The sequence below is a fragment of the Oncorhynchus clarkii genome, unplaced genomic scaffold (assembly GCF_045791955.1).
Source record: "Oncorhynchus clarkii lewisi isolate Uvic-CL-2024 unplaced genomic scaffold, UVic_Ocla_1.0 unplaced_contig_9426_pilon_pilon, whole genome shotgun sequence".
Taxonomy (NCBI): Eukaryota; Metazoa; Chordata; class Actinopteri; order Salmoniformes; family Salmonidae; genus Oncorhynchus; species Oncorhynchus clarkii.
The window spans coordinates 90246-116695 of NW_027258133.1; the positions used below are offsets into that span (position 1 = coordinate 90246).

A 26450-nucleotide genomic window follows, 5' to 3' on the forward strand; every position below is an offset into this window, starting at 1 on the left:
CCAGGGTCACTACTCAGAGATACTCAACCCTAAGGGCCCAGGGTCACTACTCAGAGATACTCAACCCTAAGGGCCCAGGGTCACTACTCAGAGATACTCAACCCTAAGGGCCCAGGGTCACTACTCAGAGAGATACTCAACCCTAAGGGCCCAGGGCTGGGTTTCTACTAAGCTAACATATGTAATTGTTTTTTAGATGGTCATGCTGAGGATCATTTAGTTATTTGGGGACCCCTGTATGTCTTATAAAATACTAATCAAAAGGAAGAATGTTTTGAAGTGTCTGGTCTATTTCTGGGAGATGTAAGTAAGCTCGGGGGGGGAAAAGGTTGAATTTGACTGTGGAACCTTTCCAGTCTGGTACCGTGACACTTGTGGTCGTAGAGCAAAATGGAGAACACCATTGTGTTTGTGAGTCATCTTTCCATAGACTGGTCGTATTAGTTTGTAGCCCAAACCTTTTGGACACTAAAGATATTTGTGAGATAAACCATTTTTAGGATGTCTCCTCCTGGTCTGACAAACACAGCTGCAGCTCTGCCACCTTCCACAGTAGATGTGCTGGATTGAGGACTGGCCCATGCAACAACAAAAACAGACTGATTTTGGTGTTATGCTGATTAGATTAAGCGGGCATGTCAATCAACTCTAGGGGAAATGCACACTGGGTATACCAAATATTGAATTGCATCCCCTTTTGCCCTCAGAGCAGCCTCAACTCTTCAGAGCATGGACTACAAGGTGTTGAAAGAGTTTCACGGGGATGCTGATCCACGTTGACTCCAAAGCTTCCCACAGTCAAGTTGGCTGGATCATTCTTCATACACACGGGAAACTTGTGTGTGGAAAACCCAGCAGCGTTTGCAATTCTTCTCACAAACCAGAGCGTACCCCGTTCAAAGGCGCTTACATTTTGCGTCTTGCCCATTCACCCACAATCCTCCTCCAGCCGGTCTCCCCTTTATCTACACTGATTCAAGTGAATAACAAAGGATCATAGCTTTCACCTGGTCAGTCTGTCACGGTGTTGTGTTCTCAGTGTATATGGACTGCCTTATTCTGCATTTTCCCCCTTCCTCTGTGTCCTTTAACAATGTTTCGGTCCAGAGACATGCACAGGATTTGATTTACTTCACAACAATGTTCAAAGATTTTTTTTTTATGCAACAAAAACTGAAGTTGTTACGTTCTGTTTACTCAAGTACAAAATGGCATTGTACAAAAGTTAGAGAAGCAGACCCAGACAGAAAAAACACAATCATAAGATACTCAACTGAAAGACATCCTCTGGTATAAGGTCAAGGGTCACTGTACATGTGTGTCGGGGTCAATTCCATTGTAAAATCAAATTGTAATTTCAGTTAACTTGAATTGACCCTGGTGAATAACTAAATATTCATCCTCAAGACAAGAGTGCTGCTATTTAGCCTGGTTCATCTTCTGAATGAAAATCAAGTTGGCAACAAGCAAATCACTCATGGTGAAAACAGTTGATACCCATTTCACACCAACTGGGGGTATTCATCAAATCTTGCGGTTTCATTTAATTGCCATGTTGCAGAGCTAAATCAAAGGAGAAGAAACAGAACCATGACACTGCAGTTTGATATGGATCCAAAGCATCTACTGGGACAGTCGGAGCACGAACTGTAGGCTTTCATCTCAAAATACAAACTGCATTGTTGTATCATTATACTATGTTGAAGATTACATTTTTCAATCCCCCACAACTTCGACCCTACTCTCCCATTCAAAACAGACAACAGACAAACATTCAGTGTGGAGGTGTGATCATACAACCGCGTAGACCCGGGGGGGGGTGAACAAGAAATATTGTTTTGCGTTATTATATATGAGCCTCTATCTACACAGCCAGCGTGAGTGTTGCTGTTGCCCCGTGTTCTATTTAAGGAGCAAAGAGAATTCAGTCCTTAGTGCTTCGGCTGTTCTCTCCCAGAACAATGCTTTTCTAAATGGCCAAACCCACGCTCTAAAAAGGCTGGCTGCGGCAACACACTGGTTAGGAGGAGCCCTGTAATTACAGTGTAATCAGATATGGCATCTTGTGTAAAATAGAGCACTGAAAGAATAACATGCTGATCATATCCACAGCTGAGACATCTCTTTTCTGAACAGTTCAAAGGAAGGGGAGTTGGATACAAAAACAATCTGCTTTCTTCTGTATAATTTGGGCATCGGCGGTAGTCTTGAGGAGTGGAGACAAGAGTCTTTGTCCTGCTACTCGGTAGGACAATCTCCTCAGTCGTCCCCTAGACGGAAGCCGGCTCCCCAGGCATGACGTCCTCCCATACCTCCTCCACCACCACCACCACCACCGGCCTCAGGAGCTGCAGGTCTCCTGCTGGGTGGCGCTCCAAACCCAGACACGCCCCCTCGTCTGTTGGGCAGGAAGCGGTACCTGTAGAGACAGAAGAAAGCACACTGTATTAAAACAGACATGCATCTCTGAAATGTAGAATGAGGACAACAGGGCTATGTTCAGCAGGAATGTTCACATAGAAATATATTTGTGTAGAACAGACATGCATTACACATCTCTGTAGTATAAGGAATCGTGTCACCTCTATTCATGACATTTCTACCTGTCATGTTGCTTCAGGATTAAAGCAACATGACTGGGACACTAGACAGGCAGAGAAGCAGAGGAACTCACAGGAAGTCAGGTGTTGACAGGAAGGACCTGCCTCCCAGGTCCATGGGGTATTTAAACATCAGGAAGAAGTAGAGATGGCCCACCAGGTTCCCAATCAGTTCATTGACAACACTGGAGATGAGAACAACCAAGACATTTAGGATTTTACTAATGGCTTAGACATTTCTGTTACATGTAAATTGTAGTTATAACATGTTGATTAAATAATGGAACTACTTACGAGCCCCCAATAATGTAGTTGAATCCAAGGATGACCCAGGGTAGATAACATGCTTTGAAGCGTGTCCCAAACCAGAAGGAGACTATGGTTTCTCTGTTCAGCTGAGCCCACACGTAGAGGACGGACATTATCAACGGGATCATCAGGAGCTGGAAAACACAACATCATTTGCATATTTTAAAAGTCTAAATGTATTTGTCACATGCTCTGTGTGTAGTAGACCTTACAGTGAAATGCTGAATACAACAGGTGTAGTAGACCTTACAGTGAAATGCTGAATACAACAGGTGTAGTAGACCTTACAGTGAAATGCTGAATACAACAGGTGTAGTAGACCTTACAGTGAAATGCTGAATACAACAGGTGTAGTAGACCTTACAGTGAAATGCTGAATACAACAGGTGTAGTAGACCTTACAGTGAAATGCTGAATACAACAGGTGTAGTAGACCTTACAGTGAAATGCTGAATACAACAGGTGTAGTAGACCTTACAGTGAAATGCTGAATACAACAGGTGTAGTAGACCTTACAGTGAAATGCTGAATACAACAGGTGTAGTAGACCTTACAGTGAAATGCTGAATACAACAGGTGTAGTAGACCTTACAGTGAAATGCTGAATACAACAGGTGTAGTAGACCTTACAGTGAAATGCTGAATACAACAGGTGTAGTAGACCTTACAGTGAAATGCTGAATACAACAGGTGTAGTAGACCTTACAGTGAAATGCTGAATACAACAGGTGTAGTAGACCTTACAGTGAAATGCTGAATACAACAGGTGTAGTAGACCTTACAGTGAAATGCTGAATACAACAGGTGTAGTAGACCTTACAGTGAAATGCTGAATACAACAGGTGTAGTAGACCTTACAGTGAAATGCTGAATACAACAGGTGTAGTAGACCTTACAGTGAAATGCTGAATACAACAGGTGTAGTAGACCTTACAGTGAAATGCTGAATACAACAGGTGTAGTAGACCTTACAGTGAAATGCTGAATACAACAGGTGTAGTAGACCTTACAGTGAAATGCTGAATACAACAGGTGTAGTAGACCTTACAGTGAAATGCTGAATACAACAGGTGTAGTAGACCTTACAGTGAAATGCTGAATACAACAGGTGTAGTAGACCTTACAGTGAAATGCTGAATACAACAGGTGTAGTAGACCTTACAGTGAAATGCTGAATACAACAGGTGTAGTAGACCTTACAGTGAAATGCTGAATACAACAGGTGTAGTAGACCTTACAGTGAAATGCTGAATACAACAGGTGTAGTAGACCTTACAGTGAAATGCTGAATACAACAGGTGCAGTAGACCTTACAGTGAAATGCTGAATACAACAGGTGTAGTAGACCTTACAGTGAAATGCTGAATACAACAGGTGTAGTAGACCTTACAGTGAAATGCTGAATACAACAGGTGTAGTAGACCTTACAGTGAAATGCTGAATACAACAGGTGTAGGTAGACCTTACAGTGAAATGCTGAATACAACAGGTGTAGTAGACCTTATAGTGAAATGCTGAATACAACAGGTGTAGTAGACCTTACAGTGAAATGCTGAATACAACAGGTGTAGGTAGACCTTACAGTGAAATGCTAACTTACAAGCCCCTTAACCAACAATGCAGTTAAAAAAAATAGATAAAAGTAACATAATTAAAGAGCAGCAGTAAAATAACAATGTGGAGGCTATATACAGGGTGTTACGGTACAGAGTCAATGTGGAGGCTATATACAGGGTGTTACGGTACTGAGTCAATGTGGAGGCTATATACAGGGTGTTACGGTACAGAGTCAATGTGGAGGCTATATACAGGGTGTTACGGTACAGAGTCAATGTGGAGGCTATATACAGGGTGTTACGGTACAAAGTCAATGTGGAGGCTATATACAGGGTGTTACGGTACAGAGTCAATGTGGAGGCTATATACAGGGTGTTACGGTACAGAGTCAATGTGGAGGCTATATACAGGGGGTACCAGTACAGAGTCAATGTGGAGGCTATATACAGGGTGTTACAGTACAGAGTCAATGTGGAGGCTATATACAGGGGGTACCGGTACAGAGTCAATGTGGAGACTATATACAGGGGGTACCAGTACAGAGTCAATGTGGAGGCTATATACAGGGGGTACCGGTACAGAGTCAATGTGGAGACTATATACAGGGGGTACCGGTACAGAGTCAATGTGGAGGCTATATACAGGGGGTACCAGTACAGAGTCAATGTGGAGGCTATATACATGGTGTTACGGTACAGAGTCAATTTGGAGGCTATATACAGGAGGTACCGGTACAGAGTCAATGTGGAGACTATATACAGGGGGTACCGGTACAGAGTCAATGTGGAGGCTATATACAGGGGGTACCGGTACAGAGTCTATGTGTGGGGGCTATATACATGGTGTTACGGTACAGAGTCAATGTGGAGGCTATATACAGGGGGTACCGGTACAGAGTCAATGTGGAGGCTATATACAGGGGATACCGGTACGGAGTCAATGTGGAGGCTATATACAGGGGGTACCGGTACAGAGTCAATGTGGAGGCTATATACAGGGGTACCGGTACAGAGTCAATGTGGAGGCTATATACAGGGGGTACCGGTACAGAGTCAATGTGGAGGCTATATACAGGGTGTTACGGTACAAAGTCAATGTGGAGGCTATATACAGGGTGTTACGGTACAGAGTCAATGTGGAGGCTATATACAGGGTGTTACGGTACAGAGTCAATGTGGAGGCTATATACAGGGTGTTACGGTACAGAGTCAATGTGGAGGCTATATACAGGGGGGTACCGGTACAGAGTCAATGTGGAGGCTATATACAGGGTGTTACGGTACAAAGTCAATGTGGAGGCTATATACAGGGTGTTACGGTACAGAGTCAATGTGGAGGCTATATACAGGGTGTTACGGTACAGAGTCAATGTGGAGGCTATATACAGGGGGTACCAGTACAGAGTCAATGTGGAGGCTATATACAGGGTGTTACAGTACAGAGTCAATGTGGAGGCTATATACAGGGGGTACCGGTACAGAGTCAATGTGGAGACTATATACAGGGGGTACCAGTACAGAGTCAATGTGGAGGCTATATACAGGGGGTACCGGTACAGAGTCAATGTGGAGACTATATACAGGGGGTACCGGTACAGAGTCAATGTGGAGGCTATATACAGGGGGTACCAGTACAGAGTCAATGTGGAGGCTATATACATGGTGTTACGGTACAGAGTCAATTTGGAGGCTATATACAGGGGGTACCGGTACAGAGTCAATGTGGAGACTATATACAGGGGGTACCGGTACAGAGTCAATGTGGAGGCTATATACAGGGGGTACCGGTACAGAGTCTATGTGTGGGGGCTATATACATGGTGTTACGGTACAGAGTCAATGTGGAGGCTATATACAGGGGGTACCGGTACAGAGTCAATGTGGAGGCTATATACAGGGGATACCGGTACGGAGTCAATGTGGAGGCTATATACAGGGGGTACCGGTACAGAGTCAATGTGGAGGCTATATACAGGGGTACCGGTACAGAGTCAATGTGGAGGCTATATACAGGGTATTACGGTACAGAGTCAAGGTGGAGGCTATATACATGGTGTTACGGTACAGAGTCAATGTGGAGGCTATATACAGGGGGTACCGGTACAGAGTCAATGTGGAGGCTATATACAGGGTGTTACGGTACAGAGTCAAGGTGGAGGCTATATACAGGGGGTACCGGTACAGAGTCAATGTGGAGGCTATATACAGGGTATTACGGTACAGAGTCAAGGTGGAGGCTATATACAGGGGGTACCGGTACAGAGTCAATGTGGAGGCTATATACAGGGGGTACCGGTACAGAGTCAATGTGGAGGCTATATACAGGGTGTTACGGTACAGAGTCAATGTGGAGGCTATATACAGGGGTACCGGTACAGAGTCAATGTGGAGGCTATATACAGGGTGTTACGGTACTGAGTCAATGTGGAGGCTATATACAGGGTGTTACGGTACAGAGTCAATGTGGAGGCTATATACAGGGTGTTACGGTACAAAGTCAATGTGGAGGCTATATACAGGGTGTTACGGTACAGAGTCAATGTGGAGGCTATATACAGGGTGTTACGGTACAGAGTCAATGTGGAGGCTATATACAGGGGGTACCAGTACAGAGTCAATGTGGAGGCTATATACAGGGTGTTACAGTACAGAGTCAATGTGGAGGCTATATACAGGGGGTACCGGTACAGAGTCAATGTGGAGACTATATACAGGGGGTACCAGTACAGAGTCAATGTGGAGGCTATATACAGGGGGTACCGGTACAGAGTCAATGTGGAGACTATATACAGGGGGTACCGGTACAGAGTCAATGTGGAGACTATATACAGGGGGTACCGGTACAGAGTCAATGTGGAGGCTATATACAGGGGGTACCAGTACAGAGTCAATGTGGAGGCTATATACATGGTGTTACGGTACAGAGTCAATTTGGAGGCTATATACAGGGGGTACCGGTACAGAGTCAATGTGGAGGCTATATACAGGGGGTACCGGTACAGAGTCAATGTGGAGGCTATATACAGGGGTACCGGTACAGAGTCAATGTGGAGGCTATATACAGGGTATTACGGTACAGAGTCAAGGTGGAGGCTATATACATGGTGTTACGGTACAGAGTCAATGTGGAGGCTATATACAGGGGGTACCGGTACAGAGTCAATGTGGAGGCTATATACAGGGTGTTACGGTACAGAGTCAAGGTGGAGGCTATATACAGGGGGTACCGGTACAGAGTCAATGTGGAGGCTATATACAGGGTATTACGGTACAGAGTCAAGGTGGAGGCTATATACAGGGGGTACCGGTACAGAGTCAATGTGGAGGCTATATACAGGGGGTACCGGTACAGAGTCAATGTGGAGGCTATATACAGGGGGTACCGGTACAGAGTCAATGTGGAGGCGATATACAGGGGGGTACCGGTACAGAGTCAATGTGGAGGCTATATACAGGGTGTTACGGTACAGAGTCAATGTGGAGGCTATATACAGTGTGTTACGGTACAGAGGCAATGTGGAGGCTATATACAGTGTGTTACGGTACAGAGTCAATGTGGAGGCTATATACTGAGGGTACCGGTACAGAGTCAATGTGGAGGCTATATACAGGGTGTTACGGTACAGAGTCAATGTGGAGGCTATATACAGGGGGTACCGGTACAGCGTCAATGTGGAGGCTATATACAGGGTATTACGGTACAGAGTCAAGGTGGAGGCTATATACAGGGGGTACCGGTACAGAGTCAATGTGGAGGCTATATACAGGGGGTACCGGTACAGAGTCAATGTGGAGGCGATATACAGGGGGGTACCGGTACAGAGTCAATGTGGAGGCTATATACAGGGTGTTACGGTACAGAGTCAATGTGGAGGCTATATACAGTGTGTTACGGTACAGAGGCAATGTGGAGGCTATATACAGTGTGTTACGGTACAGAGTCAATGTGGAGGCTATATACTGAGGGTACCGGTACAGAGTCAATGTGGAGGCTATATACAGGGTGTTACGGTACAGAGTCAATGTGGGCTATATACAGGGTGTTACGGTACAGGGTAGATGTGGAGGCTATATACAGGGGGTACCGGTACAGAGTCAATGTGGAGGCTATATACAGGGGGTACCAGTACAGAGTCAATGTGGAGGCTATATACAGGGGGTACCAGTACAGAGTCTATGTGGAGGCTATATACAGGGGGTACCGGTACAGAGTCGATGTGGAGGCTATATACAGGGGGTACCGGTACAGAGTCAATGTGGAGGCTATATACAGGGGGTACCGGTACAGAGTCGATGTGGAGGCTATATACAGGGGGTACCGGTACAGAGTCGATGTGGAGGCTATATACAGGGGGTACCGGTACAGAGTCAATGTGGAGGCTATATACAGGGTGTTACGGTACAGAGTCAATGTGGAGACTATATACAGGGGGTACCGGTACAGAGTCGATGTGTGGGGGCTATATACAGGGGGTACCGGTACAGAGTCGATGTGTGGGGGCTATATACAGGGGGTACCGGTACAGAGTCAATGTGGAGGCTATATACAGGGGGTACCGGTACAGAGTCAATGTGGAGGCTATATACAGGGGGTACCGGTACAGAGTCAATGTGGAGGCTATATACAGGGGGTACCGGTACAGAATCAATGTGGAGGCTATATACAGGGGGTACCGGTACAGAGTCAATGTGCGGGGGCACTGGTTAGTCGAGGTAATATGTATATGTAGGTAGAGGTAATAGTAGTTCTCAAATCAGTCATTTCATAAGAAGAGGGGACCAAAACCTCATTCGATTAGCTTTATCTAATAATGTAGGTTATAGATACATCCTCTTTTACAAACCAACTGGCCAAGAGGCTGCAGCGACACAGCAGCACTGAAGCTGTAGATGTCATAGTTTTTATTGTCATGGTGACCACGGAAGTGTCCAGTTTGTTTACACTAGATGACAGTGGTTGTGATGACCTCTGGTAGATTTATGGTCAGTAGCACTGAGGCGGGACGACTAGCCTCTTAGCTGTCAGAGACTGATGACTTAGAGCTGTCTGAGGTAGTGTCCCAAATGGCACCCTATTCCCTATTTAGTGCACTACTTTTGACCAGACTGCACAATAAAGGGAATCGGGTGACACAGCCCGATTGGCTCTGTGAAACAAGATACAGCAGACTAGACCAGTCTGATCATCCAACCGTAACTCCCCATCGTGATAAACTGGACCAGTCTGATCATCCGACCGTAACTCCCCATCGTGATAAACTGGACCAGTCTGATCATCCGACCGTAACTCCCCATCGTGATAAACTGGACCAGTCTGATCATCCGACCGTAACTCCCCATCGTGATAAACTGGACCAGTCTGATCATCCGACCGTAACTCCCCATCGTGATAAACTGGACCAGTCTGATCATCCGACCGTAACTCCCCATCGTGATAAACTGGACCAGTCTGATCATCCGACCGTAACTCCCCATCGTGATAAACTGGACCAGTCTGATCATCCGACCGTAACTCCCCATCGTGATAAACTGGACCAGTCTGATCATCCGACCGTAACTCCCCATCGTGATAAACTGGACCAGTCTGATCATCCGACCGTAACTTCCCATCGTGATAAACTGGACCAGTCTGATCATCCGACCGTAACTCCCCATCGTGATAAACTGGACCAGTCTGATCATCCGACCGTAACTCCCCATCGTGATAAACTGGACCAGTCTGATCATCCGACCGTAACTCCCCATCGTGATAAACTGGACCAGTCTGATCATCCGACCGTAACTCCCCATCGTGATAAACTGGACCAGTCTGATCATCTGACCTTCTTAATGAACCTAGTTTACATGATGTTCTACAGATTAAAGGGACAAACCACTCAAACTACAGTATGTGTTGGTATTGGTCCAATAGTCCTCTGTTGATTCAGTCCCAATGTGTTTTGCGTGTCAGCAGTCAAGTTGTTTTGCATCATCATGATGCTGTGGCCAGTGACACTTTGCTTCTAGAAAGTCCATTATCTTGACATGATGCTGTGGCCAGTGACACTTTGCTTCTAGAAAGTCCATTATCTTGACATGATGCTGTGGCCAGTGACACTTTGCTTCTAGAAAGTCCATTATCTTGACATGATGCTGTGGCCAGTGACACTTTGCTTCTAGAAAGTCCATTATCTTGACATGATGCTGTGGCCAGTGACACTTTGCTTCTAGAAAGTCCATTATCTTGACATGATGCTGTGGCCAGTGACACTTTGCTTCTAGAAAGTCCATTATCTTGACATGATGCTGTGGCCAGTGACACTTTGCTTCTAGAAAGTCCATTATCTTGAACATGTGATTGCTGACATGCAAAACATATTGGGACTGTATCAATGGACTAATGGAAAATAATACCAAAAGATAGTTTGAGTGGATTTTCCATACACACACAGACACATATATATATATATATATATAGCTAATAAAACCTTGCCTATCCTTGACAGGTGCAGTAGGGATGGGCTGACAGCCTTTAATTAATGCAGGGTTTGACTATGTGTCTTGGTAAATGAAAAAGGCAACAGGTCTTAATTCTTCTAAAGGACAGAGAGAGAATATAAGGAACCTACCTGCATGTCCATCATTAAGCCGGTTATCTACACAAGCAATGTCAAGGAAACCTGCATTCACATGTTGAATCAAACTCCCTTCGTCTAGTTGTATATAAACAGGCCACATACCCTGACCTTCATTTCCCCTGACCTTCATTTCCCCTGAATTTCATTTCCCTTCTAGTTACCCCGGCCTTCATTTCCCTTCTAGTTACCCAAAAGGAAAAGCAGTGGAACAGATGACTTGACAACAGAACTATTGTGTCTGTTCTGTCATGAAGCATAGAGGAGCTTAATGATCCATTCCAGCTGTACTGAGGTTCTGGAACCACAACACAGTAACTGAGGCAGCATGGGCAGAAAGACAGAGGCTGTATTTCAACCAGATCTTTCACGTGAGTAGTGTTGTCCATCCATATGACCTGCTTTAACCACATGGCTGTACAGACTGTAGCTAGGCCACTAGCAGGCAGGAGGTTTGGCTGTCCAGAGAAACAGAGACTGGTTTGGCTGTCCAGAGAAACAGAGACTGGTTTGGCTGTCCAGAGAAACAGATTATAGCTAGGCCACTGGAAAGGGGCTGAACTGTTGCTTGGCAGCTTAACAGGCAGGGGGCGGCTCTAATAATACATACTATAACAAGGCCTGGACTCAGGAGAGGCAAAAACAATGGGAAATCATGGCAAAAAACATGAAAAACTATTAGCCTACCTTTAACAATGGACAAAACAGCATAACGTCGCTGTCTGATGAAAACCTTGTAAATCCAATTGTGCAAATATATATTTTTTTATATTACCGCTTTAAATGAACTCCCCTCAATGTTCTCTGAACATTTCATGACTCAAGGACACAAAACATTTATTCAAAATAAATGGTATGTTCCAATTCCTGAAAAGTTTCTGTTTTGAAGGTTTTCAGACAGAGACGATGAGTTACATGTATGAAGAGGTTTTAGGACAGAGACGATGAGTTAAATGTATGAAGAGGTTTTAGGACAGAGACGATGAGTTAAATGTATGAAGAGGTTTTAGGACAGAGACGATGAGTTACATGTATGAAGAGGTTTTCAGACAGAGACGATGAGTTAAATGTATGAAGAGGTTTTAGGACAGAGACGATGAGTTAAATGTATGAAGAGGTTTTCAGACAGAGACGATGAGTTAAATGTATGAAGAGGTTTTAGGACAGAGACGATGAGTTACATGTATGAAGAGGTTTTCAGACAGAGACGATGAGTTAAATGTATGAAGAGGTTTTAGGACAGAGACGATAAGTTACATGTATGAAGAGGTTCAGACAGAGACGATGAGTTAAATGTATGAAGAGGTTTTAGGACAGAGACGATGAGTTAAATGTATGAAGAGGTTTTCAGACAGAGACGATGAGTTAAATGTATGAAGAGGTTTTAGGACAGAGACGATAAGTTACATGTATGAAGAGGTTTTCAGACAGAGACGATGAGTTAAATGTATGAAGAGGTTCAGACAGAGACGATGAGTTAAATGTATGAAGAGGTTTTCAGACAGAGACGATGAGTTAAATGTATGAAGAGGTTTTAGGACAGAGACGATAAGGTAATGTATGAAGAGGTTTTAGGACAGAGACGATAAGTTAAATGTATGAAGAGGTTTTAGGACAGAGACGATGAGTTAAATGTATGAAGAGGTTTTCAGACAGAGACGATGAGTTAAATGTATGAAGAGGTTTTCAGACAGAGACGATGAGTTAAATGTATGAAGAGGTTTTCAGACAGAGACGATGAGTTAAATGTATGAAGAGGTTTTCAGACAGAGACGATGAGTTAAATGTATGAAGAGGTTTTCAGACAGAGACGATGAGTTAAATGTATGAAGAGGTTTTCAGACAGAGATGATAAGGTTAATTGATTTACTAGGACTGATAATGTTGTCAGCTGCATAACAGATCATATTGATAAGCAGGTAAAGGATACAACGATGCAGAGCCAGTTGAAGAGCAGCATGAACACAAAGTCAGCCGGACGCCCATCAAACGCCCCTGGAAGAGATGTATAAGAGAGAAGAGATAGAGAGAGGAGATATAAGAGGGAGAGGGAGAGAGAGGAGATATGAGAGGGAGAGAGAGGAGATATGAGAGGGAGAGAGAGGAGATATGAGAGGGAGAGAGGACAGAGGGGGAGTGAGAGGAGATATGAGAGGGAGAGAGAGGAGATATGAGAGGGAGAGAGGATAGAGGGGGAGTGAGAGGAGATAGAGGGAGAGGATAGAGGGGGAGTGAGAGGAGATATGAGAGGGAGAGGATAGAGGGAGAGAGGATAGAGAGGGAGAGAGGAGATATGAGAGGGAGAGAGAGGAGATATGAGAGGGAGAGAGAGGAGATATGAGAGGGAGAGGACAGAGGGGGAGAGAGGAGATATGAGAGAGGGAGAGAGAGGATATGAGAGAGGGAGAGAGAGGAGATATGAGAGGGAGAGGACAGGGGGGGAGAGAGGATAGAGAGGAGATATGAGAGAAACACTTGTTTGTTTATTTCACGTGCTGTGGCAACGTAAACATGTTTCCCATGCCAATAAATCCCCTTTGAAATGAAATTGAGAGAGATTTATTTGAGCGGCAGGCAATAGGTGTCATCACATTTTTATTTAAATACTGTACATACAGACCTTACACCACAATTCTTTAATAATATTCTAATTGCCTAACCCCACCATGATCACAAGATTTAAAAAAAAAAAATCTCTGTGAGTAGTGAACGACATGGTCTGCTACCTCCTACCGTCGTAGTGTTGTGTAACAGATCAGATGTATAATGGAGCCTGACTAACGATAAGAAGTGATCGGTGAGGCCTGGGATGGTCTAGCTGTCTAACCCGCTTCCTCTGGAGCGCATCTACCATGTACCGCTGTCAGCATGGGTTCCAGTCCAGCCCACTGCTTCCTCTGGAGCACATCTACCATGTACCGCTGTCAGCATGGGTTCCAGTCCAGCCCACTGCTTCCTCTGGAGCACATCTACCATGTACCACTGTCAGCATGGGTTTCAGTCCAGCCCACTGCCTCCTCTGGAGCACATCTACCATGTACTGCTGTCAGCATGGGTTCCAGTCCAGCCCACTGCTTCCTCTGGAGCTCATCTACCATGTACTGCTGTCAGCATGGGTTCCAGTCCAGCCCACTGCTTCCTCTGGAGCACATCTACCATGTACCGCTGTCAGCATGGGTTCCAGTCCAGCACACTGCTTCCTCTGGAGCACATCTACCATGTACCGCTGTCAGCATGGGTTCCAGTCCAGCCCACTGCTTCCTCTGGAGCACATCTACCATGTACTGCTGTGAGCATGGGTTCCAGTCCAGCCCACTGCTTCCTCTGGAGCACATCTACCATGTACCGCTGTCAGCATGGGTTCCAGTCCAGCCCACTGCTTCCTCTGGAGCACATCTACCATGTACCGCTGTCAGCATGGGTTCCAGTCCAGCCCACTGCTTCCTCTGGAGCTCATCTACCATGTACCGCTGTCAGCATGGGTTCCAGTCCAGCCCACTGCTCTTTAAGCCTGCTCTCTCGTACCTTTCACCTCCATCTAGCCCATAAACATACAACATGCTTGTCTATATAAAAAAAGTGATGCCTATTGGGCTGCTCATAGTTTGGTGCCTGATGGAGGGGCCTCTTCCACAGGACAGGCCTCTTCCACAGGACAGGCCTCTTCCACAGGACAGGCCTCTTCCACAGGACAGGCCTCTTCCACAGGACAGGCTCAACGTGTATTATGGTGCCTGATGGCAGGGCCTCTTCCACAGGACAGGCTCAATGTGTATTATGGTGCCTGATGGCAGGGCCTCTTCCACAGGACAGGCTCAACGTGTATTATTTACCCTCAGACCTAACTGCAAATGAGAGCTGGCAGACTGTCAGCCTAGCTAGCCTGTGACCTGTTGTGAACCCACCTTCTGTGACCTGGCATGAACCCACCTTTCTCCAGCCTCTGTGACCTGGCGTGAACCCACCTGTGACCTGTTGTGAACCCACCTTCTGTGACCTGGCATGAACCCACCTGTCTCCAGCCTCTGTGACCTGGTGTGAACCCACCTGTCTCCAGCGCGGTAGAGTACTGTGTGAACCCACCTGTCTCCAGCCTGGTAGAGTACTGTGTGAACCCACCTGTCTCCAGCCTGGTAGAGTACTATGTGAACCCACCTGTCTCCAGCCTGGTAGAGTACTATGTGAACCCACCTGTCTCCAGCCTGGTAGAGTACTGGTAGAGGAAATAAAGATTGACTAGGTAGAGGAAGCCTGTTCCAGGGCCCACAGGGAAGTATAGGGTGGAGGTGATTGGTCTCCATACCTGTAGAGAGAGAAAGAGAGATATCATAGAGTCGGTTAGCATTTAGGTAGGTCAGGGCAGTAACTGGTAGTGTGTGTGTGTGGGGGGGGGGGGGCAGTAACTGGTGTGGGGGGGAGCTTGGCAGGCCCTCCACAGCTAAACACTTTATTCTCATGTGATGTAATGGGGCACCAGATCACAGTGACAAAATGTGAACTCAACTGTCACATTCACTGGTTGATGTAAACACACGAGGGTATTCAGGATACCATACACATATTGTGATACCAGGAAAACCCAAAGCAGACTAAACTCTATGGTTCTTTAAAGCCTGCCTGTATGTAACGGTCTATGATATAAGCCTAGTTGGGAGAAAAAGACTAATGTAACTGTTGACAACAGAAGGCTGTGTGTTTAAAACTTTAGAATGTTTTTTTTTCTCAACAAATGAAGTCTGCTTCATGTTTTGTGGCCACGATACTTCCAAGTATTGCAATACTGGGTTCGTGAGAACCCTAAAACATACACCCTGGGCCATCTGACCGGGTTGGGGCACTGCACTGGTTTACACAAAAACCCCAATGGAACAACAGCCCAGACTGCCCAGCACAGGTGTGCCAGCTGTGGCCTCGCCAATGGAAACCTACTCTGCCTTCACAAGATAACAACCAGTAGTCAGCTGAGCTGTCAGGGCTGAGAACCGATACTGTCCACTGTCCTGTACTGTATGTGTTCGTGGTGGGAAATAACCCAATTATCATACTTGAGTAAAAAATAAAAAAGATACCTTAATAGAAAATGACTCAAGTAAGTCACCCCAAAAAATACCTGAGTAAAAGTATTTGGTTTTAAATATAATTAAGTATCAAAAGTAAAAGTATTAATAAATTAAAATATCTTATATTAAAGAAAACAAGATGTTTTGAATATTTTTTTTATATGTTTTTAAGGATAGCCCAAGGCACACTACAACACGCAGACATCGCTTACAAACTAAGCATGTGTGTTTAGTGAGTCCGCCAGATCAGAGGCAGTAGGGATGATCTCTTGATAAGTGAGTGAATTGGCCCACTTTCCTGTCCTGCTAAGCATTTGAAAATATAACAAGTACTTTTGGGTGTCAGGGAAAATGTATGGAGTAAAAAGTACATTATTTTCTTTAGGAATGTAGTGAAGTAAAACTAAAAGTTGTAAAAAATATAAATAGTGAAGTAAAGTTCAGATACCTAAAAAATGTAATAATTATGGTACTTTCAAGTATTTTTACTTGAAAACTTTACACCACTCTGTGTGTGTGTGTGAACCCACTTCATAGAGGTGGGGGTCCAGTAACAAAAGAAGGGTCGAGTGTCACGTTGTGACGCCACCGGTCAGAAGACTATGATGAAACCCTTGCTTGAGAGTCATGACGACTACTGTACGTAATGTGGGAGGTGCCAGTTATGATGAGGCTGTCCAAAGGTGGATGTGATAGCACCACCTGTTGGAATTGCATTGACATTATTTTTGGTCAAACCTCACTCAACCAAACCTATAACAAATCCAGGAATATCAAATATATGTGAGATATTCACCAAACCTTTCTAAATAATCATGTAGTTAATTTGTACATAATTGCTATTGAAAATGCTGCTATCCTATCACTGAACTAGCGTCTTCATGCATCCCGGAAGTCCAACCTGTTCGTTTTGTGATTGGACTGAATTCACACCCCTCGTACAATCCAAGGCCTGCTAGCCTTGATGCTAGGCTATCATAGCAACACAGCAAGTTGTAGCACACATAAACAACCCCACTGCCCATAACTTACCTGAAATTTGTGAAAGAAGTTCTCTGGCCATAAGACGAGGTACATGGGACTGATTAGTCCCAGTTTACCTATCAAGGGAACCGCAATCGACCCAGCAAACCAGTACCGGGTGATGAACGGGATTGTTTTGAACCAGTCCCCGATATCTGACATCTTTCCATACGATCTTGGCAAAACGACCACAGTCAACGAATTGCCTAAAGGCAAACGAACAGTCCCAAAGTCCTGTGGCGACTGACGATACCCCTTGTGTTATAATTCCCTTTCGATGACAACAATTATTCACGAAGGTTTGGTTCCTCAGTCAAGTTTTCATGACGTGGCTTCTTATTATACCTCAATCTTCTCGCGACTAGCTCTTGAACTGCTCACTTCCTGTCAAATTTGCACAGCAGTCCTTGCTATCCGGGATCCGTGGGACGTCACAACTCTGATGTTACCCCATTGAAGAAATATAAACACAACATGCAACAATTTCTAAGATTGCACTGAGTTACAGTTCATATACGGAAATCAGTCAATTTAAATACATTCATTAGGCCCTAATCTATGGATTTCACATGACTGGAAATACAGATATGCATCTGTTGGTCAAAGATACCTTTAAAAAAAAGGTAGGGGCGTGGATCAGAAAACCGATCAGTATCTGATGACACCACCATTTGCCTCATGCAGCGTGACACATTCCCTTTGCATAGTTGGCAAGGCTGTTGCTTGTGGCCTGTGGAATGTTTTCCCACTCCTCTTCAATGGCTGTGCGAAATTGCTGGATATTGGCGTGAACTGGAACACACTGTTGTACACGTCGATCCAGCGCATCCCACACATGCTCAATGGTTGACATGTCTGGTGAGTATGCAGGCCATGGAAAAACTGGGACATTTTCATCTTCCAGGAATGGTGTACAGATCCTTGTGACATGGGGCCATGCATTATCATGCTGAAACATGAGGTGATGGCGGCGGATGAATGGCACGATAATGGGCCTCAGGATCTCGTTATGGCATCTCTGTTCATTCAAATTGCCATTGATAAAATGCAATTGTGTTTGTTGTCCGTAGCTTATGCCTGACCATACCATAACCCCACCATGGGGCACTCTGTTCACAACGTTGACATCGGCAAACTGCTTGCCCACATGACGTCATACACGCTCTCTGCCATCTGCCCAGTACAGTTGAAACCGGGATTCATCCATCGAAGATAAGCATTTGCCCACTGACTGCAGTCAGGTCAAGACCACAGGAAGTTGGTGGCACCTTAATTGTGGTGAACGGGCTCGTGGTAATGGCTGGAGCGGAATAGGTGGAATGGTATCAAATACATCAAACACATGGTTCCCATTCTATTTGCTCCGTTCCAGCCATTATTATGAGCCATTCTCCCCTCAGCAGCCTCCACTGGACAAGACCCTGGTGAGGACGATGATCACACAGATGAGCTTCCCTGAGACGATTTCTGACAGTTTATGCAGAAATTCTTTGGTTGTGCAAACCCACAGTTTCATCAGCTGTCCGAGTGGCTGGTCTCAGACGATCCCGTAGGTGAAGAAGACGAATATAGAGGTCTTGGGCTGGCGTGTTTACACGTGGTCTGCGGTTGTGTGGCCGGTTGGACGTACTGCCAAATTCTCTAAAACGTTGGCGGCGGCTTATTGTAGAGAAATGAACATTAAATTCTCGGGCAACAGCTCTGATGGACATTCCTGCAGTCAGCATGCCAATTGTGGCATTGATTTGTGGGGCAAAACTGCACATTTTAGAGTGGCCTTTTATTGTCTCCACCACAGCTGTTAAGTGGATGGATTACATTGGCAAAGAATAAATGCTCACTAACAGGGATGTAAAATAATTTATGCACAACATTTGAGAGAAATAAGCTTTTTGTGCATATGGAACATTTTGTGGATCATTTATTTCAGCTCGTGAAACTTGGGCCCAACACTTTACATGTTGCATTGATATTTTTGTTTGTGTAGTTAAAGTAGGGGTTAAGGTAGGTGCTTTTATCAACACGGGTGTAGTATTTACATACAGTAGCATTGCTTTCAATTGTAATGGGTTGCACAAAAACTTTCCGTTGGTGAGCCAGAAGTTAAATACAATTGCATTTGAACCTACTGTGCGTTGGGCAGGACGGTTGGTCATTATGGCTGGGGAATTTGAGACAAAATATCTAAAGGATCCTATTATTAAACACACTTACCAAACGTGGGTATGTTGTAGACCCACTTCCTCTCTGCTTACTTAATGTCAAAATAAAAGTCCCCCACAAGTTATTCATTTTTTTCTCCACATATGGTGCAAGTGCAGGACCTTTATTTTGACACGAGGTCAGCAGAGAGGAAGTGGGTCTACAACAGACCCACGTTTGGAAAGTCTGTTTAATAATATGATCCTTTAAGATATTTTGTCCAAATACAATTGAAAGCAACGCTAGTGTATATAATTAGAACCGCGTTGCTAAGAGTGCAGGAAAATAAGACAGGTGTCAAATACTGTAGCTAGCTAGATACATTTGATATTGTATTGTATTGTGATCACCTTGGGAAAGTGTCCACCTATCATACTTTTTTTCTAAACCAAAACTTGGCACGGCATTGGTCCTTGTCCACCTCCATGGTCTATGGCTATGTTATGCACCCCCTTATATAATTAGCAGTAATGACTATAGAACAATCACATGTATTCGTTTGTAACTGTGGTACATCTACACAGAGGGTTTCAAACCTCCAATCCTCCAATTTAACCTATTTGATCATAGAGAACTCCAGTAACCACAATTCCTGCTGCTGTTTACATCCCATTCGGGACGTCATTCAAGAAGCGACAAGATAACCGCTGACAACTTTCTAACTGAAGACAGATTTATAATTATGGCTTTCATTTGAGTTTTGTTCTCAATAAATCATTTTGCGCGATATTGATTGCTCGATAATATGCGTGTGAATGCTCTTCTTGCGATTGGAGACCAGCAATAACGTGTTATTTCAAATTTCGCGCTGTACAGACCGCCAGAGGATAGGCTGGTATTCAGGCTAGCTAATCAACAGTGAATTAGTTACCACTGCTAACTCGCTAGCTAGCTAGATCCAAACGTATCATATCCCCAATTCTGCTCATGAAAAAAAAATGCAAACGACCGACATTGGAAACAAGGAGGAGGGAAAAGTATGGCATCGAAAACCAACACCAAGTAATACTGGGTAGGTCGTTTCAAAGGATAACGTTAGCTCATAACTCACTTGTTGAGTCTCCATCACCTTGTGATTAGTGAAGCCTGGCTGTTGAGTGTTGTTGATCGTAAACGAGAGGGGAACGTTATTGTCTGTTTCTGCATATCTTGAATAGAAGCTGTGCTTTGCATTCTTGTCTGACAGCTAGACGTGCATCTTGTATGTAGACCATAATAACAGTTTTTGCTTTAACAGTGTCATGGTCACAGTGATTCGCAGTGCAGCTGCCTACCAGTCCAAAACAGTCCGCTTCCTTCATGTCACCTTCGACACTACAGGGGACTCTTTCCTGGCTGGAGATCACCATGGGAATATTTATGTCTTAGACATCACCAGAAACAGGTGCAGTATGTCACACTGTCAACACCACAATATGGCATTGCAATACTCTTACTGGTGCAGGCCGTGCTCATAACTGTTCTGTCTCTCTCCAGGTTTAGACTTGTTCAGAAAACCGGTCAAGCATGCACTGCCTTGGCCTTCAACTTGCGCAGAACAACGGAATTCTTGGTTGCTCTTGCAGACTACTCCATCAAGTGCTTTGACAAAGGTATGACTCCTTACATTGCTGCTTAATTGTTTCCCAAAAGGTTAGGAACTGATTAGCTGATTGAGGAGGGTAAAGTCATCTTCTGTGGTGTATTGGCCTGTATACCCAAACTTCCAGTATGTTGAAAGACCAATGATTCCATCAGATAATGGAGTTTTTGCTGTGTGTTTGCCAATTGGAACCAAAATCTGATTGATTGTTTGATTCCGTCAGATACGAAGCAGCTGGTGAGCTGGATGCGGGGTCACGAGGGGGCGGTATCCTCCGTGTCGGTCCATGGCTCTGGCCGCTACGCCATCAGTACATCAGCTGACACGGCTCAGCTCTGGGACCTGGACACCTTCCAGAGGAAGAGGAAACTCAATGTCCGCCAATCTGTCGGCATACAGAGGGTTAGATCATTCACATTTACAGAACTGAATCATTTCATTTTTCAGATTTGACAGTACAATGAATACATAATGGCAAAATTCACACAGTGCCTTTTTATATTTTACATTTTGTAGAACTCTAAACAATTTATCTGAATTTGTGACAATTCATTTGAACTGTGTGTGTTATTTTTTTCTAGGTGTTCTTTCTTCCTCTGGGGAACACCATCCTCAGCTGTTTCAACGATGACTCCATCTTTGCCTGGGAGAGTGACACGTTGTTCTGCAAATACCAGCTGCCTGTTCCTGATGAGGGACCCAGGATACACTACAAGGCATTTGCTGTCACACGGTGTGTGTGTGTGTGTGTGTGTGTGTGTGTGTGTGTGTGTGTGTGTGTGTGTGTGTGTGTGTGTGTGTGTGTGTGTGTGTGTGTGTGTGTGTGTGTGTGTGTGTGTGTGTGTGTGTGTGTGTGTGTGTGTGTGTTTTTTAACGGTTGAGTGGAAGTGGAAGTCTAATATACAAAAGTGTGTCTGTCTGTGGGGCTATGACTATTACAGATAAGCCCTGAACAACAAAGCAGATGTTCAGTACCAGTGATGTCCTCCTAAAACCATCTGTGTTCTCTTGACAGTGATGGGAAGATTCTGGCTGCAGGGGGCAGATCCAACCTTCTCCATCTGTGGTGTCTGGACACCAGGCAGCTGCTTAGAGTGGTCCAGATGCCTCCCGAGGTCCGCTCTGTCAGACAGCTGGAGTTCCTACCAGACAGCTTCGATGGTGGGGCCAGCCAGGTATGTATTCATTCATTCTATTCATTCATCCTTTAACCAAGGAAGTCACGTTGAGTTTTACATCTCTTTTTCAAGTGAACCCTTGCCAAAAAAAGCAGCCAATGTACAGCCAATGCACAGCCAATGCACAGCCAATGTACAGCCAATGTACAGCCAATGCTATCTGATACTGAGGTATTTTGGAGAACATGTTTTATTTGTCTCGATGGTTGGAAAATGAGAAAACAGTTAGTTTTTGTTCTTCAGACTCTTGGGGTGCTGAGTCAGGATGGTGTGATGCGTTTCATCAACATCCAGACCTGCAAGCTGCTCTTCAACATCGGATCCCATGATGACGCCATCACCTCAGCCACCGTCAGTCCCAACGGACGCCATATTGTCACGATAATGGACAACGGCAGCCTAAACATCTACAGTGTTCAGTGTCTGACCCAGGACTACAACAAGGTAGCAATCATCAGAGTGATTAGAAAGGCCGTTCATCTGACACGTGTCCTTGAATTTGACTAAATGACCCAGGCAGCTTCGTTTCATCTGTGTAGTTTTTACATTAGCACACATCAGTCATGTTTCTGCCTTCCCCTGAGCCACTCGTCATCCTCTCCTAGCCTCCTCCGTCCCTGGTCAAAGTGGTGTCTGGTGGAGAGTGTTCCGCTCTGACAATGAAGGTGAAGTCAGAAGGGGTCCAGCGGCCGGCCAAAAACTCTGGTCGACGGGTCAAGACCAAAGTCCTGAGGCCTCCAGCTGTCCCCATGACAGACGATAAAGAGGTACAGATGTAGGATATTCATTGGATCACTCTTTTGTTGCACAACAGGAAATGAAAACTTGTATTCAAGGTTTTAAAAGGCTTCTGAAGTTTGTAATTTCCCCTTGAAAATTTCTGATTTTGACCCCTACAAAAAAATGTCCATTAATTATAATCAATATTATAATTCACATTTCCTGTTGCTCCAGGATTATTTTCCCTCTGTAGCAAACTACCTCAAATTAAGAGCCTACACCTGTAGAGCATGCAGAAACACATGGCAGACAGAAGCATAGATACTTGTGGTATAATCTCATAGTGACCGTATAATAGCATGACCTTATTTACTTCTCTGGTCTGGAGCCAAGCTGTCTGATGATTTTACCATTGGTTTTCCTCATCCCACATTTTGAATGATGTTCTTTTGAATCAAGTGAGGCATTCTGATTTGTGGCTTTTCTTTTTCAGAATGAACTGCCTGACGGTCTAAACAAGAAGAGACTTGTGACGTTACTGAAGGCATTTGGAGAATATCCAGCTAAATACAGGTAACTAACTACAAATCAGGAATCAGGTGCCAAGGTGTCACAGTTTTAACGAGGGGCAGCAACATACAAATGTGCTCCTTTAGACACTACAGTAAACAGTGCTCCTTTAGACACTACAGTAAACGGTGCTCCTTTAGACACTACAGTAAACGGTGCTCCTTTAGACACTACAGTAAACGGTGCTCCTTTAGACACTACAGTAAACGGTGCTCCTTTAGACACGACAGCAAACGGTGCTCCTTTAGACACTACAGTAAACGGTGCTCCTTTAGACAGTAAACGGTGCTCCTTTAGACAGTAAACGGTGCTCCTTAGACACTACAGTAAACGGTGTTCCTTTACACACTACAGTAAACGGTGCTCCTTTAGACACTACAGTAAACAGTGCTCCTTTAGACACTACAGTAAACAGTGCTCCTTTAGACACTACAGTAAACGGTGCTCCTTTAGACACTACAGTAAACGGTGCTCCTTTAGACACTACAGTAAACGGTGCTCCTTTAGACACTACAGTAAACGGTGCTCCTTTAGACACTACAGTAAACGGTGCTCCTTTAGACACTACAGTAAACGGTGCTCCTTTAGACACTACAGTAAACGGTGCTCCTTTAGACACGACAGCAAACGGTGCTCCTTTAGACACGACAGTAAACGGTGCTCCTTTAGACAGTAAACGGTGCTCCTTTAGACAGTAAACGGTGCTCCTTAGACACTACAGTAAACGGTGTTCCTTTACACACTACAGTAAACGGTGCTCCTTTAGACACTACAGTAAACAGTGCTCCTTTAGACACTACAGTAAACAGTGCTCCTTTAGACACTACAGTAAACGGTGCTCCTTTAGACACTACAGTAAACGGTGCTCCTTTAGACACTACAGTAAACGGTGCTCCTTTAGACAATACAGTAAACGGTGCTCCTTTAGACACTACAGTAAACGGTGCTCCTTTAGACACTACAGTAAACGGTGCTCCTTTAGACACTACAGTAAACGGTGCTCCTTTAGACACTACAGTAAACGGTGCTCCTTTAGACACTACAGTAAACAGTGCTCCTTTAGACACGACAGTAAACGGTGCTCCTTTAGACACGACAGTAAACGATGCTCCTTTAGACACGACAGTAAACGGTGCTCCTTTAGACACTACAGTAAACGGTGCTCCTTTAGACACCACAGTAAACGGTGCTCCTTTAGACACTACAGTAAACGGTGCTCCTTTAGACACTACAGTAAACGGTGCTCCTTTAGACAGTAAACGGTGCTCCTTTAGACAGTAAACGGTGCTCCTTAGACACTACAGTAAACGGTGTTCCTTTACACACTACAGTAAACGGTGCTCCTTTAGACACTACAGTAAACGGTGCTCATTTCGACACCACAGTAAACGGTGCTCCTTTAGACACTACAGTAAACGGTGCTCCTTTAGACACTACATTAAACGGTGCTCCTTTAAACACTACAGTAAACGGTGCTCATTTCGACACCACAGTAAACGGTGCTCCTTTAGACACTACAGTAAACGGTGCTCCTTTAGACAGTAAACTGTGCTCCTTTAGACACTACAGTAAACGGTGCTCCTTTAGACACTACAGTAAACGGTGCTTCTTTCGACACGACAGTAAACGGTGCTCCTTTAGACACTACAGTAAACGGTGCTCCTTTCGACACTACAGTAAACGGTGCTCCGTTAGACACTACAGTAAACGGTGCTCCTTTAAACACTACAGTAAACGGTGCTCCTTTAGACACTACAGTAAACGGTGCTCCTTTCGACACGACAGTAAACGGTGCTCCTTTAGACACCACAGTAAACGGTGCTCCTTTAGACACTACAGTAAACTGTGCTCCTTTAAACACTACAGTAAACGGTGCTCCTTTAGACACTACAGTAAACGGTGCTCCTTTAGACACTACAGTAAACGGTGCTCCTTTAGACACCACAGTAAACGGTGCTCCTTTAAACACTACAGTAAACGGTGCTCCTTTAGACACTACAGTAAACGGTGCTCCTTTAGACACTACAGTAAACGGTGCTCCTTTAGACACTACAGTAAACGGTGCTCCTTTAGACACTACAGTAAACGGTGCTCCTTTAGACACTACAGTAAACAGTGCTCCTTTAGACACTACAGTAAACGGTGCTCCTTTAGACACTACAGTAAACGGTGCTCCTTTAGACACTACAGTAAACGGTGCTCCTTTAGACACGACAGTAAACGGTGCTCCTTTAGACACGACAGTAAACGGTGCTCCTTTAGACACGACAGTAAACGATGCTCCTTTAGACACGACAGTAAACGGTGCTCCTTTAGACACTACAGTAAACGGTGCTCCTTTAGACACCACAGTAAACGGTGCTCCTTTAGACACTACAGTAAACGGTGCTCCTTTAGACACTACAGTAAACGGTGCTCCTTTAGACAGTAAACGGTGCTCCTTTAGACAGTAAACGGTGCTCCTTAGACACTACAGTAAACGGTGTTCCTTTACACACTACAGTAAACGGTGCTCCTTTAGACACTACAGTAAACGGTGCTCATTTCGACACCACAGTAAACGGTGCTCCTTTAGACACTACAGTAAACGGTGCTCCTTTAGACACTACATTAAACGGTGCTCCTTTAAACACTACAGTAAACGGTGCTCATTTCGACACCACAGTAAACGGTGCTCCTTTAGACACTACAGTAAACGGTGCTCCTTTAGACAGTAAACTGTGCTCCTTTAGACACTACAGTAAACGGTGCTCCTTTAGACACTACAGTAAACGGTGCTTCTTTCGACACGACAGTAAACGGTGCTCCTTTAGACACTACAGTAAACGGTGCTCCTTTAGACACTACAGTAAACGGTGCTCCGTTAGACACTACAGTAAACGGTGCTCCTTTAAACACTACAGTAAACGGTGCTCCTTTAGACACTACAGTAAACAGTGCTCCTTTCGACACGACAGTAAACGGTGCTCCTTTAGACACCACAGTAAACAGTGCTCCTTTAGACACTACAGTAAACTGTGCTCCTTTAAACACTAC

The 26450-nt window shown here is 44.7% G+C and overlaps 2 protein-coding genes across 3 annotated transcripts; one reads left to right on the plus strand and one right to left on the minus strand.

Moving 5' to 3' along the window:
* Window positions 1-1174: 1174 nt before the first annotated feature.
* On the minus strand, window positions 1175-17543 carry LOC139395771 (derlin-1-like). Of its 2 annotated transcripts, XM_071143131.1 has the most exons (7): window positions 17172-17543; window positions 15271-15382; window positions 13010-13074; window positions 11074-11100; window positions 2895-3043; window positions 2675-2785; window positions 1175-2419 (listed from the first exon to the last, which is right to left on the minus strand). In XM_071143131.1, the coding sequence occupies exons 1-7, from the start codon at window positions 17322-17324 to the stop codon at window positions 2260-2262; spliced, it is 777 nt and encodes a 258-aa protein (XP_070999232.1). In that variant the 5' UTR covers window positions 17325-17543; the 3' UTR covers window positions 1175-2259. The 2 variants fall into 2 exon arrangements, with proteins under 2 accessions (XP_070999232.1, XP_070999233.1); XM_071143132.1 differs by lacking the exons at window positions 15271-15382; window positions 17172-17543 and adding an exon at window positions 15163-15181 and having other exon boundaries at window positions 2017-2419.
* A 2358-nt stretch (window positions 17544-19901) lies between these two features.
* LOC139395772 (TBC1 domain family member 31-like) lies at window positions 19902-23421 on the plus strand. The gene is made up of 9 exons (XM_071143133.1): window positions 19902-20376; window positions 20602-20748; window positions 20841-20956; window positions 21170-21348; window positions 21528-21679; window positions 21962-22121; window positions 22368-22568; window positions 22730-22891; window positions 23338-23421. The coding sequence occupies exons 1-9, from the start codon at window positions 20303-20305 to the stop codon at window positions 23419-23421; spliced, it is 1275 nt and encodes a 424-aa protein (XP_070999234.1). The 5' UTR covers window positions 19902-20302.
* The last annotated feature ends 3029 nt before the right edge of the window (window positions 23422-26450 follow it).

Excerpts from the sequence above, each read along its gene's own strand:
- LOC139395771 (XM_071143131.1), bottom strand. The coding sequence starts at position 17,324 with ATGTCAGATATCGGGGACTGGTTCAAAACAATCCCGTTCATCACCCGG. Across the intron at positions 3,044-11,073 it reads GCTTAATGATGGACATGCAG|CTCCTGATGATCCCGTTGAT; the intron begins GTAGGTTCCTTA and ends TGTGTTTTCCAG. Across the intron at positions 2,420-2,674 it reads CTGTCAACACCTGACTTCCT|GTACCGCTTCCTGCCCAACA; the intron begins GTGAGTTCCTCT and ends CTGTCTCTACAG.
- LOC139395772 (XM_071143133.1), top strand. The coding sequence starts at position 20,303 with ATGCAAACGACCGACATTGGAAACAAGGAGGAGGGAAAAGTATGGCAT. Across the intron at positions 20,957-21,169 it reads CATCAAGTGCTTTGACAAAG|ATACGAAGCAGCTGGTGAGC; the intron begins GTATGACTCCTT and ends TGATTCCGTCAG. Across the intron at positions 21,680-21,961 it reads AAGGCATTTGCTGTCACACG|TGATGGGAAGATTCTGGCTG; the intron begins GTGTGTGTGTGT and ends TTCTCTTGACAG.